Raw genomic sequence first — 15260 nt, forward strand, 5'->3', positions numbered from 1 at the left:
CGAAAAAATTTGCTAGAGGTGTCGCCGGCGCGGTGGAGGACGGAGGCATCGTCGGCGCGGTGGAGGGCGGAGGCGTTGGCCGCGGCGCGGTGGAGGACGGCGGCGGTGGCGCGGCGGAGATCGGAGGCGGCGGCGGCGGTGCGGTGGAGGCTGGAAGAGGGAGCGGGGCGGTGGGGGCTGGAGGAGGCGGCGGCGGCGGTGGGGGCTGAAGGAGGCGGCGGCAGCGCGGTGGGGACTGGAGGAGTGCGGTAGACGGCTGTGGTGGTAGACTGGTAGGGTTGTATCACTTCTAGGGTTTGTTTTAGTGGGTTTATTGGGCTTCCTAGGTCTATTGGGCCAAAATTTCAGTCATTTCGGTTAATTCGGTTAACCGAGCCCAATAACCGAAATGTCCGAAATAAATTCGGTCTTTTAAGGACTGGGACCGAACAGATAACCGAATTTCTTGGTCTCGATCTTTTCGGTTCGGTTCTTCCGTTCGGTCTAAATATGCCCACCCCTAGTGGCCATCTTGGCGGTGGCAAGCCACCGCTGCAAGAGGACTGACGCCAGGAGATGAGATCGGCGCAGCCTTCGACTCCCACCTCATGGCGTTGCCGCCTCAACCAGGTTGCTCTTGACGAGCCGCTTGGTCGCATCACTGTCACCTCCGACCTCCCATGGCTGTAGCCTCGCCGCTGCAGGCCCACCACAGCTGCCACACCGCTTCAACCTCCGCGCCGCGCTCGCCAGCCACAAGCCATCACACCATGCTCGTCGTGCGCCTCATCGGCTAGCCACCATCACCGCCACCGGACTCGCCATGACAGCCTCCATGGCGTCATCTGTGCCGGCCTCACTGACATTGCCCACGCCTACGCTGGCCTCACGGTGACGGCCTCCATGCCTTCGGCCTCGCCGACGGTCGTGTCGTGCAACCATCGCTTACGCTGTCGTCCTCCTCCGCCACCGACCACGGGAGCGCTTCCGCACTCCACCCCACGCTTCCACCCGTCTGCAGTCGCCGCGAGCTCCGCCACCGTTGCGAGAAGCAACGTAGTTGGAGCCGCCTGCTCGCCATGAGCTTTGTCGCTGCCCGCTCCTGATCTAGCCACTGGAGGGCCAAATCCACCACACCCACCACTCTGGCCGCCAGCTCCCGTGTCTAACACGCATCGCTCAGCAACGTGCGCCGCTTGACCTCCTCCGTGCCCCATCGCGCCGCCACGCACGGCCTTGATCGCCGCTTCCGGCCACGCCAGCTTTGCGCCCCCGCGGTGCCGGCCACGGCCCCTGCCAGATCCGGCGCAAGGGCACCTTATCCAGACAGGGGGAGCTGGATCCATTGACGCTGACATCGGATGCGCGGCCACCCATGCCGGAGCTCCCTACCGCCGTTGCCAGTTTCACCTCTTTGTCCCCCGTACCGGATTCTGAGATTGTTGCGGGGACTGTGCCCCGCCGCCACCCTCTCAGCATGCCGCCCGGATAGTAAGAAATACTCCCTCCGTTTCAAAATATTTGACACCGTTGACTTTTTAGCACATGTTTAACCGTTCGTCTTATTTAAAAAAAAATTTGTGAAATATATAAAACTATATGTGTACATGAAAATATATTTAACAATGAATCAAATGATATGAAAAGAATAAATAATTACTTAATTTTTTTAATAAGACGAATGGTCAAACACGTACTAAAATGTTAATGGTGTCAAATATTTTGAAACGGAGGGAGTAGTAAGAGCGCCTGATACAGAGAGCAACGAGTAGTATTGGATTGTACGTATCACGTGGTTTGGGAAACTAATCTCACACGCACATAAAACTTCTTGGCATATAATTAATTAAGTATTATCTATTTTTTAAAAAGAATGAAAAAATACTTTGTTTAGCTGTTTGAAAAGTATGCGTGTGAAAAAGAAACGAATTCGCTATCGATCTGTCGACAGATTTTCAGTTAAAGATTTATCGATTTTTAGGCCATATGATTTGCGTGGAGATTTGTGCTAACTAATACGATGGATAAAAACACAAGTGCGTGCATAGCGGGGATTGATTCGAAGAGCTCTAGTTGCACTGCCCTGTTAACCGTACACCATAAAGCAATTAAGCCAAGTTGGTTCAAGGGAAAAAAAGTTTATATTGAAGGTATATAGTGATAGTAAACTAAAATTACAATGTAATTATAATTATAATGTTTAACTGAAAATCTGTCGACAGATCTATAGGGAATTCGATCCTTGAGAGCTCATCTGCTCATGTATAGTGTGATATCTACTAGAGGGAAAAGGCTATACGTACTAAATTATTACTAATACTGTTGTGTCATGCTATGTGGCATCTAGATTTTTTATAACTTTCATCTACGTAAATTAAATGGTTGAGATAATTGTTAGTAAAAGTTTAGTAAGAAAAAATTAGTACATGTAGCATTGCTCTAGAAAGAGGCTCCTAACCGGCAACCCCCCACCCTGGAAAGCCCGTGCGTGTTTTCCGATTTAAAACTTTCTATTGAAAAATTAAAAGTCCTATATAAATTTAAAACTTTCAACTTAAAATTTGAAACTCTAAACTTACTTTTAGAATTTTTAACTCGAAATTTAAAAACTTTCGACTCAATATTTATACTTTAAATTCAAATTTTTAAAACTTTCAACTCAAACTTTAAAAATTTTCAACTCGAAATTTAAATTTGTAAGACAAATTTTAAAAACTTTCGACTAGAGATTTGAAAACTTTTAAGTAAAGATTTGAAAACATGTGTTGAAGATTAAAAAAAAATCAGAAAATAACACGAAAAGAAATGAGAAAATCGAAAAAAAAAGCGGGGGAAGGGGGGGGGGGTGCGGCGTCGCGCGACCTCTGTTGCTGGGCCGCGGGCGAGAGATAGGAATCCCTCCCCGCCCCTACACATCCCTCATCCGTCGTCGTCTTCTTCTCCAATCCATCGCCACGGCCTTAATCTGGATTTTGACGTTTCCGATACGAAGCCTCTCCCTGACTACTGCTTTTCCGAGGCCTCGGAGGTGTGGGAAGCCCATGCTGATCAATCGGATTATGAAAGGGAACAGGCTGTTTTAGGTTAAGGAACGCTCCAAGGTTGATTATGTGGCGGTCTAACCTTAGGCGACACGGTGGTCTAACCGGCGGCAAGCGGGCGGTGTGACCAGCGGCGATAGAGCTTTGTCGTCTACTCCGTTCGAAGTAAATCTTTTATTCTACAAAAGATTCTGGGTTTTCAGTTTTCTCTACCATTTATCCACACTTCGGTAGGTTTGTTTAGTTTTGTTCGATCCTACACCGCTGTCTGACACTGAATTTCTATATGTCCCTAATTAAGTTGATAATGCATTCTTTCATGTCTGAATGATTTAATTGCATGCGTGCAGCAAGATCATATGGCTGGATGACCTGAATTACATGCTAACGAGAGACGCAGGAGCTGCTTAAGAGCAAGGCTAATAATATAGCCGACCTGTTGGCTATAAGATTTGATAGCCTTCTCTCAGCCTACCCATATAATAGTTAGCTCTTTACAATTAATATATGGTCCACTTGTCTCTCTCACAGAGTTTCTTGGTTTCTGTGTCCAAGCCGGCTGTAAGTTTACAGCCCGCTTCTTCTCTCTCTCCTCCACCTCAACATTTAGCTGGCTTATAGCCTACTATTATACTTGCTCTAAGAGGAAGTACTAGCAATAATTGCCATAGAAGGGTCATGCGCGAATTATAGTAAATCTGAAGCAACAATCGATCTCTTAATCAGTAGTTTCCTCGCACAATTTCAGAGATGTCTTGGGCCGCGTTCTAAACATCTAAGGGGGTGTTTAGATTCAAGGGTGTAAATTTTTGGCGTGTCACATCGGATATTATATATGGTGTCGTATGGGGGTGTTCGGAATCTAATAAAAAAAACTAATTACAGAATCCGTCAGTAAACCGCGAGACTAATTTATTAAGCCTAATTAATCCGTCGTTAGCAAATGTTTACTGTAACACCACATTGTCAAATCATGGAGCAATTAGGCTCAAAAGATTCATCTCGCAAATTAGTCGCATTCTATGCAATTAGTTATTTTTTAGCCTATATTTAATACTTCATACATGTGTTCAAACGTTCGATATGACAGGGTATAAAATTTGTGTGTGGGATCTAAACAGGGCCTAAGAGCGAGTACAGTAGTAGGCTATAAGTCAGCTTGTAAGCACATGTGGAGGAGAGAAGAGAAGAGAGAAGGAAAGCGGGCTATAGATTTGTAGCCAGCTGTAGCACGGACTCCAATACGTTATGTGTGTATGAGAGATGGGACCATATATTAATGGTGTAGTATATGTTTATAGGTAAGTATCTTCTCTCTATCCATTATATACTAAAAGTCCAATAAACTTCCTACAAACACTATTAAGCTGCCACGCTCCTAATTAAGCCATCACGTGACGTTCTAATAAATCGATAGACCCACTATTCTGTAATAATAAATCGCTAGACCTACTATTTTCAACTATTATATTTATCTTTAGAAAAAAAAAATCCCACAACCCTCCTCTTCTCCCATAGATCCACCCTCTCCTCAGTACGTGCGTACGTACGTATACGTACGTAGTCTAAATAGTCGTCGTCACGGGGCGGCGGCAGCAGCACTGCACGACGCGGGGCGGAGGGCAGGGACGAGCGCCGACACGACGAGGGGCCGAGCATGCCGAGCTGGGATAGAACGCCGTCGGTGGCGATGGTCCAGAGGTGGCTGGCGAAGGAATCAGCCGTGCCGGTGAAGTTGGTGAGGAGGTTCGAGGCCACCACCAGCGGCCGGTGCAGCTGCTACGTCAGGTATACGTGATCATGTTCACGTTGAAGCCGGCCGTGGCGAACCTGTCGCACACATCGTTGGCTGCGTTGGCAGAGTAGTGTGTACATTTTATTATACTTAAAGTTTTATATATGTAAATCATAGATAAATAGATTTATCCGGATTAACATGTCCAACATTGGTGATGAGGGAAGACGAATAATTTGGTTAGTTGGAATATGCACAATATGTTAGATCATCTAAATATCCAATGGTCAGAAATAATGGACTACCGAATTAAGTAAAAATTGAGGGTCATATATTTTGTTTTTTCTCGTAGCCTCTACTATTTTTTTCTAATTTGTATCCCTGTACAATACACATATTCATAATTTCCTATGAGAAATTATCCATAGCTATGACCAATCGATGTCTGCCATCCAATAATATTGTTATAGTATCAATTTTTCTACATAAATCAGTACAACCATTAATTATATATGGTTGTATATGTAATATCTTTTATAACTTAAGTTTTTTCTCTTTCCATATGGAACTTCAAGAGTCATACTCCTTCCGTCAAAAAAAAGTCAACTTCTAACTATGAATCTAAGATGATTTTTTATGGGACAGAGAGGGAGTATGTCTTAGCCTCTTAGGTACCATAAGTTACCAGCCCCAATCTTCAATAGATAATTTTACAAATAACAATTAAATTCGTTTTGTGATGCTAATGAAGAAAATTCATGAAAAACAATCACAATTTTGAAACATTGCAGATATTATTTTGCTGGTATATTGTCCCTATAAGTTTCTCAAATTCGTCTTACATACGGTACATGCCCACACGAATACGCGAGCTACCTTCCTAGTTGTATGAATGAGCTATTAGATTGGCTATATATGATTTGAAGTTAGTAGTTGGGTTATACTATTAAACTTTCTCTAATGCAGTTCATATATTCCTCGTTTTCCGTTAGCATGCTTTTCAAACTACTAAACAGTATATTTTGTGCGAAAATTTTCTATATATAAGATGCTTAAAAAATCAAATAAATTTATTTTTCAAATTTTTAATAATTAATACTTACTAACTAATTATATGCTGATCGCGTTTCTCGTTTTACGTGCAGCTAATCATCCAAACCCAACCACTGAAAAGAACGCGGCCAAAGGCCCTGATCCCCTTCTGTTTTTTGGTTGGTAAAATAGTCTTGCTTCTTGTACTAACTAGGTGAAACCCTACGTGCTGCGGCGGAAGTTTATTATGATAACAATAAGTAAAAATAATCTATAAGATAACTAGACAACGTAAACTTATGTAAGTTGATATGATTTATGATAATTTAAATTTAAATTATATATAGAATGATGATTCAAATATAATAGTAAGGTGATGTTGCTTTATGAAAAAAGAAAATGAGTGAGCTAATCTCGAGATAGTTTGGACCATAGATTAATCATCTAATACTAAAAACAATCTATTGATGTGATTTAATGAGAGAAGAGGGAAATAACATATATATGATATTATAAAAAATGATAAAGAAATATATTGAAAATATCATGTGAATTATGTGGGATTATGACTTAACATGCTTACATTTTAAAACTCTAAAATTTAATAAATTATAATATTATAGATAATATAACTTACTTGCATGATGTTTAAATGTAATAATTATTAGTGGATGATAATGTGGTATATTTGCATGTTGAGGTTTAGGATTCAGTGGGTTATAACTTACATAGGATTGGCGGTACTGCACCGAAATGTTCTTATTTCGCACATGGTCTTCTATATATATCTTCACCATTGCTGTGCCCTTGCCGCTTCTCAGTCTACATCAGGTGTGTTCATGCTTTTAGTAATCTAGAAGTTAATTTGTCGCTCAGCAAGATAGACAAACAAATTCTTGGAATGGATATGGAGACTACTCTTGGTCCTAAAGTTCGCAGAGAAACAATTATCTCTAAAAAAATCGCAGTTTGTAACTTCATTTTTTTTAAGTGGACATTCAAGGTTACAATGAAATTATATGGTCGTCTGTCAAATGTGATGTCCAGATCTAGAATTCTAACATGGCACATATTTTAGTACCATACTTGCTGCAGTTTGTGAAGGAAGATTATTTAAAAGAAGAAAACAATTATTGGAGGGCCATCTGTCTAGAACATGGTCAATTTATTGAAGCTAAGGGATAGGAGAGGTTCAATAAGACAACATGTTTTTGGGCTAGAGTGAGTCGAGATAATCTATACCAGCATGTTGAGAGTTTGAGGTATGTGTATTTAACTATTGATCCTATTGGCTATATCATGAATGATCCATCTATGGCAATATCCATGAATGATCTTTTAGAATTAAATTCACTCCATAGTTCTAATTTGTGGAACAAAAGAAGGTTGGCGATTTTGTCCAGATGTGTTTTTTTTATATATTTAATGCATGAAGGCATGGTCATGGTAATGTAAAATCATGTTACTTGATATGCTCCTTATTGTTGCAAGTAAAAGCGTGTTAACATATCTTATTTGTATTCACTACTACAAAAATGATTTTTCTGTACGAGACCCCTTTATTTTTACAAACGGACCATAACTAGTGGCGTCTGCAAAAATCGAGTAGCATTTTCTCAGACGGCTGCTTAAGATGCCTGTATGGAAAAATCGATTTTCCTATACGGGCCTCTTAAGAGTGCATGTGGCTCACTTAAGCGCCCGCATGGAAAAAATCGATTTTTCCATACGGGCGTCTTAAGCAGCCGTATGCAAAAATAATTTTGAAAATTTTGAAAATAGTGTATCTCACTCATATGAACACCAAATTGGATAATTCTTTTTCCTAAATATTTCTAAAATCATGCTCTACCATGTTATTATGTTCTTACTACTATTATTTTGGCCATTTTTTCTTGTGACTTTGTTTTATCAATTAAAAATTTGAATTTCAAAACTTCAAACAATATTTTTAAATACTAAATGATTTCAGCTGAAAAAGTCATCAATAACAAAGTTGTACAACTCATGAAGATCTATAACTTCTATTTTGGTCATTCTTCATCTGACAAAGTGATGGTAACATTTTTTCAAAATTTACATATCTCTCTTATAGTTTATAAAACTATATAAGAGATATGTACATTTTGTGAATAATCTTACAAATCACTTTTTTGGATGAATAAATGACCAAAATAAAAGTTATAGATTTTGATAAGTTATACCACTTTGTTATTGATGACTTTTTCAGTTGAAATCATTTAGTATTTGAAAATATTGTTTGAAGTTGTCATAATTTGAAATTCAAATTCAAACTGTCGAAACAAAGTCATATAGAAAAATGACCAAAATAAAAATAGATCTTGATGTGTTTTACAACTTTGTTCTTGACAATTTTTTTGATTTCAAATCATTTACTACCTGAAAAATTATTTGAATTTCTTATTTTTAAAATTCAAATTTTATATAGTTCAATCAAACACAGATGGCGAAATGACCAAAAGAAAAATAGTAGATCTCAATGTGTTATACAACTTTGATTTTGACAACCTTTTCATACGAGTTGATTTAGTGCCGTAAAAATCTATCCGAAATTTCAAATAAAAATTTTCCCTCCTCACCACTTCAAAAAATTTTCAATCTCTCCTATCCTCTCTCTTTCCCCTTGATATTTTCTATCTCTCCTCCTATTCCTCTCTCTCACTCACTCTTTTCTCTCATCACTCTCTTTTCTCTCCTCTCTCTCTCGGTCTCGGCGGCACCGTCGACGCTCCCCTTCGCGTGCGGCCGCTCCTCCCCAGTGGTGGTGGTGGCGGCGGCGTCGACCCCGACGACGACGACGACGACGACGTCGATCCCGACGACGACCACGACGACGACGACGAGTGGGTGGCCACGACGATGACGATGACCCCGACGACGACGACGAGTGGGCGTCGACGCGGGCAGCGGCGCCACCAGCATCCCCGCCTCACCGTCGCCAACGACGACCACGAGGAGCTGGGCCAGATCCGGCGGTGGCGGGCCTCGTCCTGCCTGGATCCGGAGGCGGGAGCGGCCAGCGGTAGCCGGAGCTCGAGCGGGCGGCGACGGCTGGAGCGGGAGCGCGGGCGGGCGGCAGCGGAAGCGGGAGCGCGGGCGGGAGGGCGGCGGCGGAACCGGGGCGGCTGGCGAGCTCGGGCGGCGGCGCTAGGGTTTCTTTTTTGCTTTTTTTTTTATTTTTGGAATTTTATTTTTTTTTCGTGATTTTTTCTCTTTGCATGTGATCGTCTTAAGCTCCCGCATGCGAAAATCGGATTTTTGCATGCGGTTGCGCCAGCCGCATGCAAAGATCACGATCTTCGCTGACGATTTGGTGCATGCGGTTGTGCCAACCGCATGCGAAAACCCTTCTCCCCCGTATGCAAAAACCATCTTTGTAGTAGTGATTTGACCATACATGGGTCATTAGCTCTCATATGGTTTTGGTCAGTGTTAAGAAAGTTATCCTCAATCATTAGGACTATAATCATAGCTCTTATAAGGTGATGTTCATTTAAGCTAATTGGTCCAGCAACCAGAGCAAAGTAACTCCCGAGCCCTGTTTTAGTGTTGAAAGTTCATGTAAACAATCTGGGATCACCTATTTGTCGATAAATTTTCTTCTAAAAATTTGACAGATGTAATTACAGTACAATCGTAGCGTAATTACACTATAACTTGCATGTAATTACACTGTAACTGCAATGTAATTTGTATGTAACTTTCACATAATTTTAAACCGTTAGATCTATTTCAAGTTTTTTGTAGGTTAGGAAGAAAAAAGTCACAACACACACGTGAGAGGATTTGTTCCCATGACCTCTATTTTACCAAAATAACATTGTTGTCGAAACGACAACCGCATACGTCGAAAGACGTGGTTACTTAACAGTGGTTGGAAAGAAACGAAGTATATTGATTTCTTGAATTTTCTCCCCTGTATTACATGGCCCTAGGGGGCTATTTATAGCCCCGTTACAGATTCTCACTTCTAGGGTCTAGGGTGTACTGAGGAATTTACATAGTTGCCCTTATGAAAGGGACGTTTACAGGGTTACATAACGTAAAGGGAGGCTCATGGGCCCTTGATGGGCCATCAGGCGATCGCCGGCCCTATGGCCTCTAAGCTTGGTGGGCCGAGAAGGCTACTTCGGCCCTCGCGGGGGCGAACTGGACCTGGCGAAGCCGTCCTTCTCTGGGCTGGATGCCGGGGCGAACCGGTCCTGGCGAAGTCATCCTTCTTCGGCATGGCGAAGTCGTCCTTCTTCGGCGTGCACTCGTGCGACCCTTCGCCTCGCATCATCCTTGGCTCGTGGTCTTCGCCATGGGTTTCGGCAGATTCGGTCGAAGGGACTCATGCCATCCGCCAACAAACATGTTATGGAGAGATATTTAAAAGTTGCATACAAGTTACATTGTAGTTGTGGTGTAATTACATTGAAATTACAATGTAATTACACTACGACTGTATTGTAATTACATCTGTCAAATTTTCAGGAGAAAATTTGTCGACAAATATATAGCAAAATTGAACAATCTTGATTGTAATCTATATATAGCTGTGCAATAAGCTTTTTTGCTGCAACCAAAACTAATTTACATGCTCGTCATTGTTGGCTGATTTTTTTATAAGCAGGAATACAGCCTCAACAACCTATTGTGACAGCCAGGAGCCTCACAAAACAGGATTTTGCATTTTGCAGCAACAACCTATTGTGATTTTGCAATTTTGCTTTCTGTCACAGGTTAGCTCAGAGATTATTATTATTATTATTATTATTATTATTATTATTATTATTATTATTATTATTATTTAGACTTTTTTATTTTTTTTAATTTTATTACTAGATCGTTCCAAAACGTATTTCCAAATCTGAACCTTTTGACCACGTCAGGCCGTGGCCAAATAATTCTACCATGCCACAAGCAGCTGGCGTGGCAGCGTTGTCCTGCCATGCCAGCCTGCCACGCCAGCCACTCTCAATTAGCATGGCCAAAAGGTTCAGTTTTTAGAAATACTTTTTGGAATGGTTTATTACCTGTTACAAATTTCTATTGACTATCATATACGCTGCTAAAACTGTGGAAGCCCAGAGAAAATAGATTTAGCAAACTAATGTAGTACACTACTAAAAAAACGTTTTTCCAGGCGGTCAAAACACATTTTCGCAGGTGGCAAAACCTTCCGCCTGTATCCAAACGACTGTAAAAATCCCTAATTTTTACAGGCGGACCAAAACAGGCAGTAGTTCGAATCTTCCCAAGAGCTGCAGGTGCTATTTTCGCATGCGGGGCTACTGTAGCCCCGCCTGCGAAAATATCCTCAGCGCCAAAAAAATTTCCCGCCAACCCCACCCCTCCCTAGGGTTTCAAATCACAAATCATAAATTCTCACAAATCTCATCCAGGAAACAAAATCCAATCACAGACATTATAAACTTGCAACACAAAAGCATTGGATTCAAATCCACAGCAAGTTAACATCAATGAACATGTAAACTTAAAAAAACACAATGTCATCGTCGCCGGCGAACTCCTCTATTGCATGTGGTGGCCGCCGCCGCCTCCCTCCCCCCTTCGGCCGGATCTGGGAGGGGAGTGTTGGGCAGCGAGCCAGCGACGCGGCCGGCGCTAGTCGTCGTTGTCGCGCGGTAGGGCTGTTGTCGTCCTGCAGTAGTCTTCGTCGTCGTAGCCAACGCCCTCTGCCCGCGCCACCGCCGACGCCCTTCCCCTCCGCCGGATCTGGGAGGGGAGGGGTCGAGGGAAGGGGCAACGACGCGGCCGGCGGTAGTCATCGTCGTCATCGTCGCTCGGTAGTCGTCGTCGTCATCGTCGTTGACGCGCGGTAGGCCCCGTCCCCTCCCCCCGCACCGCCGCCGACCTCCTCCGCTCGCGCCTCCGCCTCCGCCCCCACCCCCCCCCCTCCCCCTCCCGCCGGAAGGAAGGAAAGGGAGGGGAGGGAAACGAGAGAGAGGGGGGAAGGAATGAGTGGTGGGGAGAGGATAAGATGGTAGAGGAAAAGATAAGATAGGACTTAGATTTTTTTTAATGTATTTTCTAGGCGGACCACTTAAGAGGTATTTTCGCAGGCAGACCTCTTAAGTGGTCCGCCTAGAAAAAATGATTTTCACAGGCGGATGACGAAAATCCACCTCGGTTTACATTTTCGTAGGCAGATATTTGGCTGCGAGGATCATACCCGTGTGGAAAAATAAAAGGCCAATGTCGCTAAAAGTCGTTTTCTAGTAGTGGTAACGCTGACCAAATAGAGTAAGAGAGTTTTAAATGATTGCCCTTTTTAATGAAACGTGCACGAAATGTGTGTGATCAGCTTCTTGTTGCATGGGAATCATCGGAGTCCATTTTGAATTACATGTGCAGGTATTGCATGGGTTCTTTATTTTCCAGGAAAGATGAGCATGCTCTACTTATTTATTTACATCTTATATAATTGGACTTATTCTATTTTCACAAATTTTTGGAGCAAATTAGGGATCACAACTTAATTTGGCTAATGTTGATAGTCTGGATTTGAAAATGTCCAGTGGAGAATAATTTAAATTCAGGGAGTAAATTGTGCAAACGTGAATGTAATCCACTAATGACTTGTTGATTGTTATTTTTTAACTAGATGCCGATGGTGATGTATAATCCAATCCTTTTCCTTTCTCACCAGCTGTTGCAACGATCAGGTGCAAGTGCAACAAGTAGCAATCTGAATGTTTATCTGTGTTGAGCTCGAATTAGGAGGGACTAGAAAAAAAAGAGGATCGAGGAGACGAGGATCATATGTCGGAAGACATATAGTATTAGATTAGAACAGCTAATGACAGACTGACAGTGGGCCACACATCATGTGTATTTGCCTCATTAGAGCAGGTACAATAGCAGGCTATAAGCCAGCTATAAACATATTCTACAGAGATAACGGATGAGAGAGAAGAGCAGCGGGCTACAGATCTGTAGCCAGCTACGGCACGAACTCCAAGATATAATGTGTGTATGACAAGTGGGACCAGATAATTATAGTATAGTAAACAACTATTATATAAATTGGCTATTACATTAATTATAAATGTTTTGGAGCTAATAGTGGACTATACTATTAAACTTGCTCTTACGTTACCGGTAATGACCATGCAAGCACATGGTAGCAAACAATACTGGTAGTTTAATCTTCTCTTTGACAGCTAAAAACTTTTAAATCATATAGCAAAATCACAAACAGTTTGAACCAATATTTCCTATTCAAAATATACGATAAAACAAATCTAATAATAAGCATATCTGAAGATCGCTCGATATTTGAATTTGGTGATAATTAAGACAAAAATGAACTTTTTCCAAACAAAAGACCTCAAGTCTGATAAATTAATTACAACCGATCGGTACGAATGAAAACATATAAAGTCTGCAGAGCCAACACTTTGCGACAAATAAAGTCTTACAGTACGATTAAATATGACTGATTCAAGCCAAAGTACTTAGCAGACAACTAAACTACAGCAGAAACAGTTTAGGGATCGCGACCAAAAACTATTACTGTTCATCTCAGGAATCATGCTCCTTTTTGCTGTTACACTCTTCTTTCAGTAGCTATTTTCTTCAGACCATTCTGCCAGTCATTGTCTTTTACCATCGACCTCAAGTCTTGCTGAAGGTTGTTAACACGCATAGCAACCTTTAAGAAATATCCAGCGCGATAGAAAAGATCTTCATGAATAATCTCTTGACTACCATCTTCCTTCCTGGGCTTCTTGGGCCAGAATTTATACTCAATATCATCAACAACGATCCCTAAAACTTGCCCATTCAGATTAAAAACTGGACCTGTGATTAATCTGCTCACAAGGTTCGGACTTGTGTCTCCATATCGGCATGCGAAAGTGAAATAATCCTCAGAACCTTTGTACACACTTTCAGAGCTATCGCTTGCTGCTTCAAGTGACCTATGTATAATAAAACCGGGCATGTTGTGTACGGAATATTTTGACTCAGGGGCGATAGCAACCGCATATGAATGATCAACATCACCTTCAAAGAACTCCACCGTCTTGGAATTGGAATGATAATCAGTCATCAAGATGCATAATTCACATTGTCCGCTTGCACTTTCTTGTACATCTTGTTTTAAAATGAGGGATGCTGACTGTTTAAAACCATCGGAGAAACGGACAGACAGATTCGCAGCAGATGAAGTAATTGAGGACTGGGTGAGTATGAAAGTTTTTTTTTATCACTGAAAATAATCGAACCAATACAGTAATAGTCGATCCGTCCGACTTGTTCCACTAACACAACACTTGGAGAGACATGTTTGAAGACCCTACGAAATTCATTCTCCATATTCTCCATTAGTCCTATACAAAACAGAAAATCATATCAACTAATTATCTCATAAACTAACAACACAATAGCAATTTATCCCAAAAGCAATATTATATATTAGTCCTATACAAACAAAACAGAAGATAAGGTGCTCTCTTTGAGCTCGCGGAGTCCCAAGTCCCAACCCCAGCCCTTGAACAAAGAACACTACAAGGCGCACCGCAGCTCGCCGCATCCGGCAGGTGCCTGTTGGTCGCGGAATGGAGTTTTGAGGAAAGTCAATGGCCAAATATAGTTGCTACACACAGATCTACGGTTCTTCATTGAAATGCAGTTTGGGGGCAAAATTAGAGCAAAACACCATCACAAGATCAAACACCCAAGCTGAGAAAAGAAAATTAACGAAGTGATGAGTGAAGAGCACAACTTACGCGGCAGATTGACCTCCTTCCCTGTCTTCCGCCGAAGCTATCTCTCCACCGGTGAACTGAAACTTGGAAGAACTTGGAAGAGAGGGACGGTGGGGAGGTGGCGACTACACAGATGGCGGCGGGGCGAGACCGCAAGACACTTTAGGGTTGGTGTCTCCGTGGCTGAGGGGCGTCTACCTTTACACTCTTGCCGTATTACATGAGTCGAGCGGGCCGTTTTTTACCCGACGACGATTCAGGCTTGTGTGACCTGATCGTGTTGATGTGCTTCATTGACATTTTGACATGGCAAAAGTCTACCCTAACTCCCTCAAATAGGAATAACTTTATTTTTGCCTCCCTAATCTGTTGCACCTTATTAAGCCCCATCTTTTCGCTTATACTTATGCTTATCAGTCAAAATTTGAATTTTCAACCTTAAATTTGGATTTGATTTTGAGGATTTTTCATTGAACTTTATTTTTCAGCATTTGCTTTTAGATCGCTAAGAACACATATATAAAAGTTTTATTTACAAATTAATTTTCGTAGTCAGCTCCCTCAACAATAAAAACCGGGTATAATACCTCCTCCCCTTCCCACCCCCCAAAAAAAAGAAAAAAAATCGAAAAGGGTGCAACTCTTCTGATGTGTCACGTCCTCGGAAACGTCCTGAGGCTCCTCAAATGAGGGTCTTCACTGTGAGTGCCCTTAGATTTGGCAATGCATGACCGG

General features: G+C 42.0%; 1 protein-coding gene across 1 annotated transcript; it reads right to left on the bottom strand.

Annotated features, from left to right (window-relative positions):
• Window positions 1–13089: 13089 nt before the first annotated feature.
• Window positions 13090–14695, bottom strand: LOC4351471 (uncharacterized). The gene is made up of 2 exons (XM_015763339.3): window positions 14547–14695; window positions 13090–14147 (listed from the first exon to the last, which is right to left on the bottom strand). Exon 2 carries the CDS (start codon window positions 13865–13867, stop codon window positions 13364–13366), a length of 504 nt encoding a protein of 167 aa, XP_015618825.1. The 5' UTR covers window positions 13868–14147; window positions 14547–14695; the 3' UTR covers window positions 13090–13363.
• Between the last annotated feature and the right edge of the window lie 565 nt (window positions 14696–15260).

This window comes from Oryza sativa, chromosome 12, assembly GCF_034140825.1.
Source record: "Oryza sativa Japonica Group chromosome 12, ASM3414082v1".
Taxonomy (NCBI): domain Eukaryota; kingdom Viridiplantae; phylum Streptophyta; class Magnoliopsida; order Poales; family Poaceae; genus Oryza; species Oryza sativa.

What these genes read in the sequence shown, in the direction of transcription:
- LOC4351471 (XM_015763339.3), bottom strand. Translation starts at nt 13,867, where the DNA reads ATGACTGATTATCATTCCAATTCCAAGACGGTGGAGTTCTTTGAAGGT.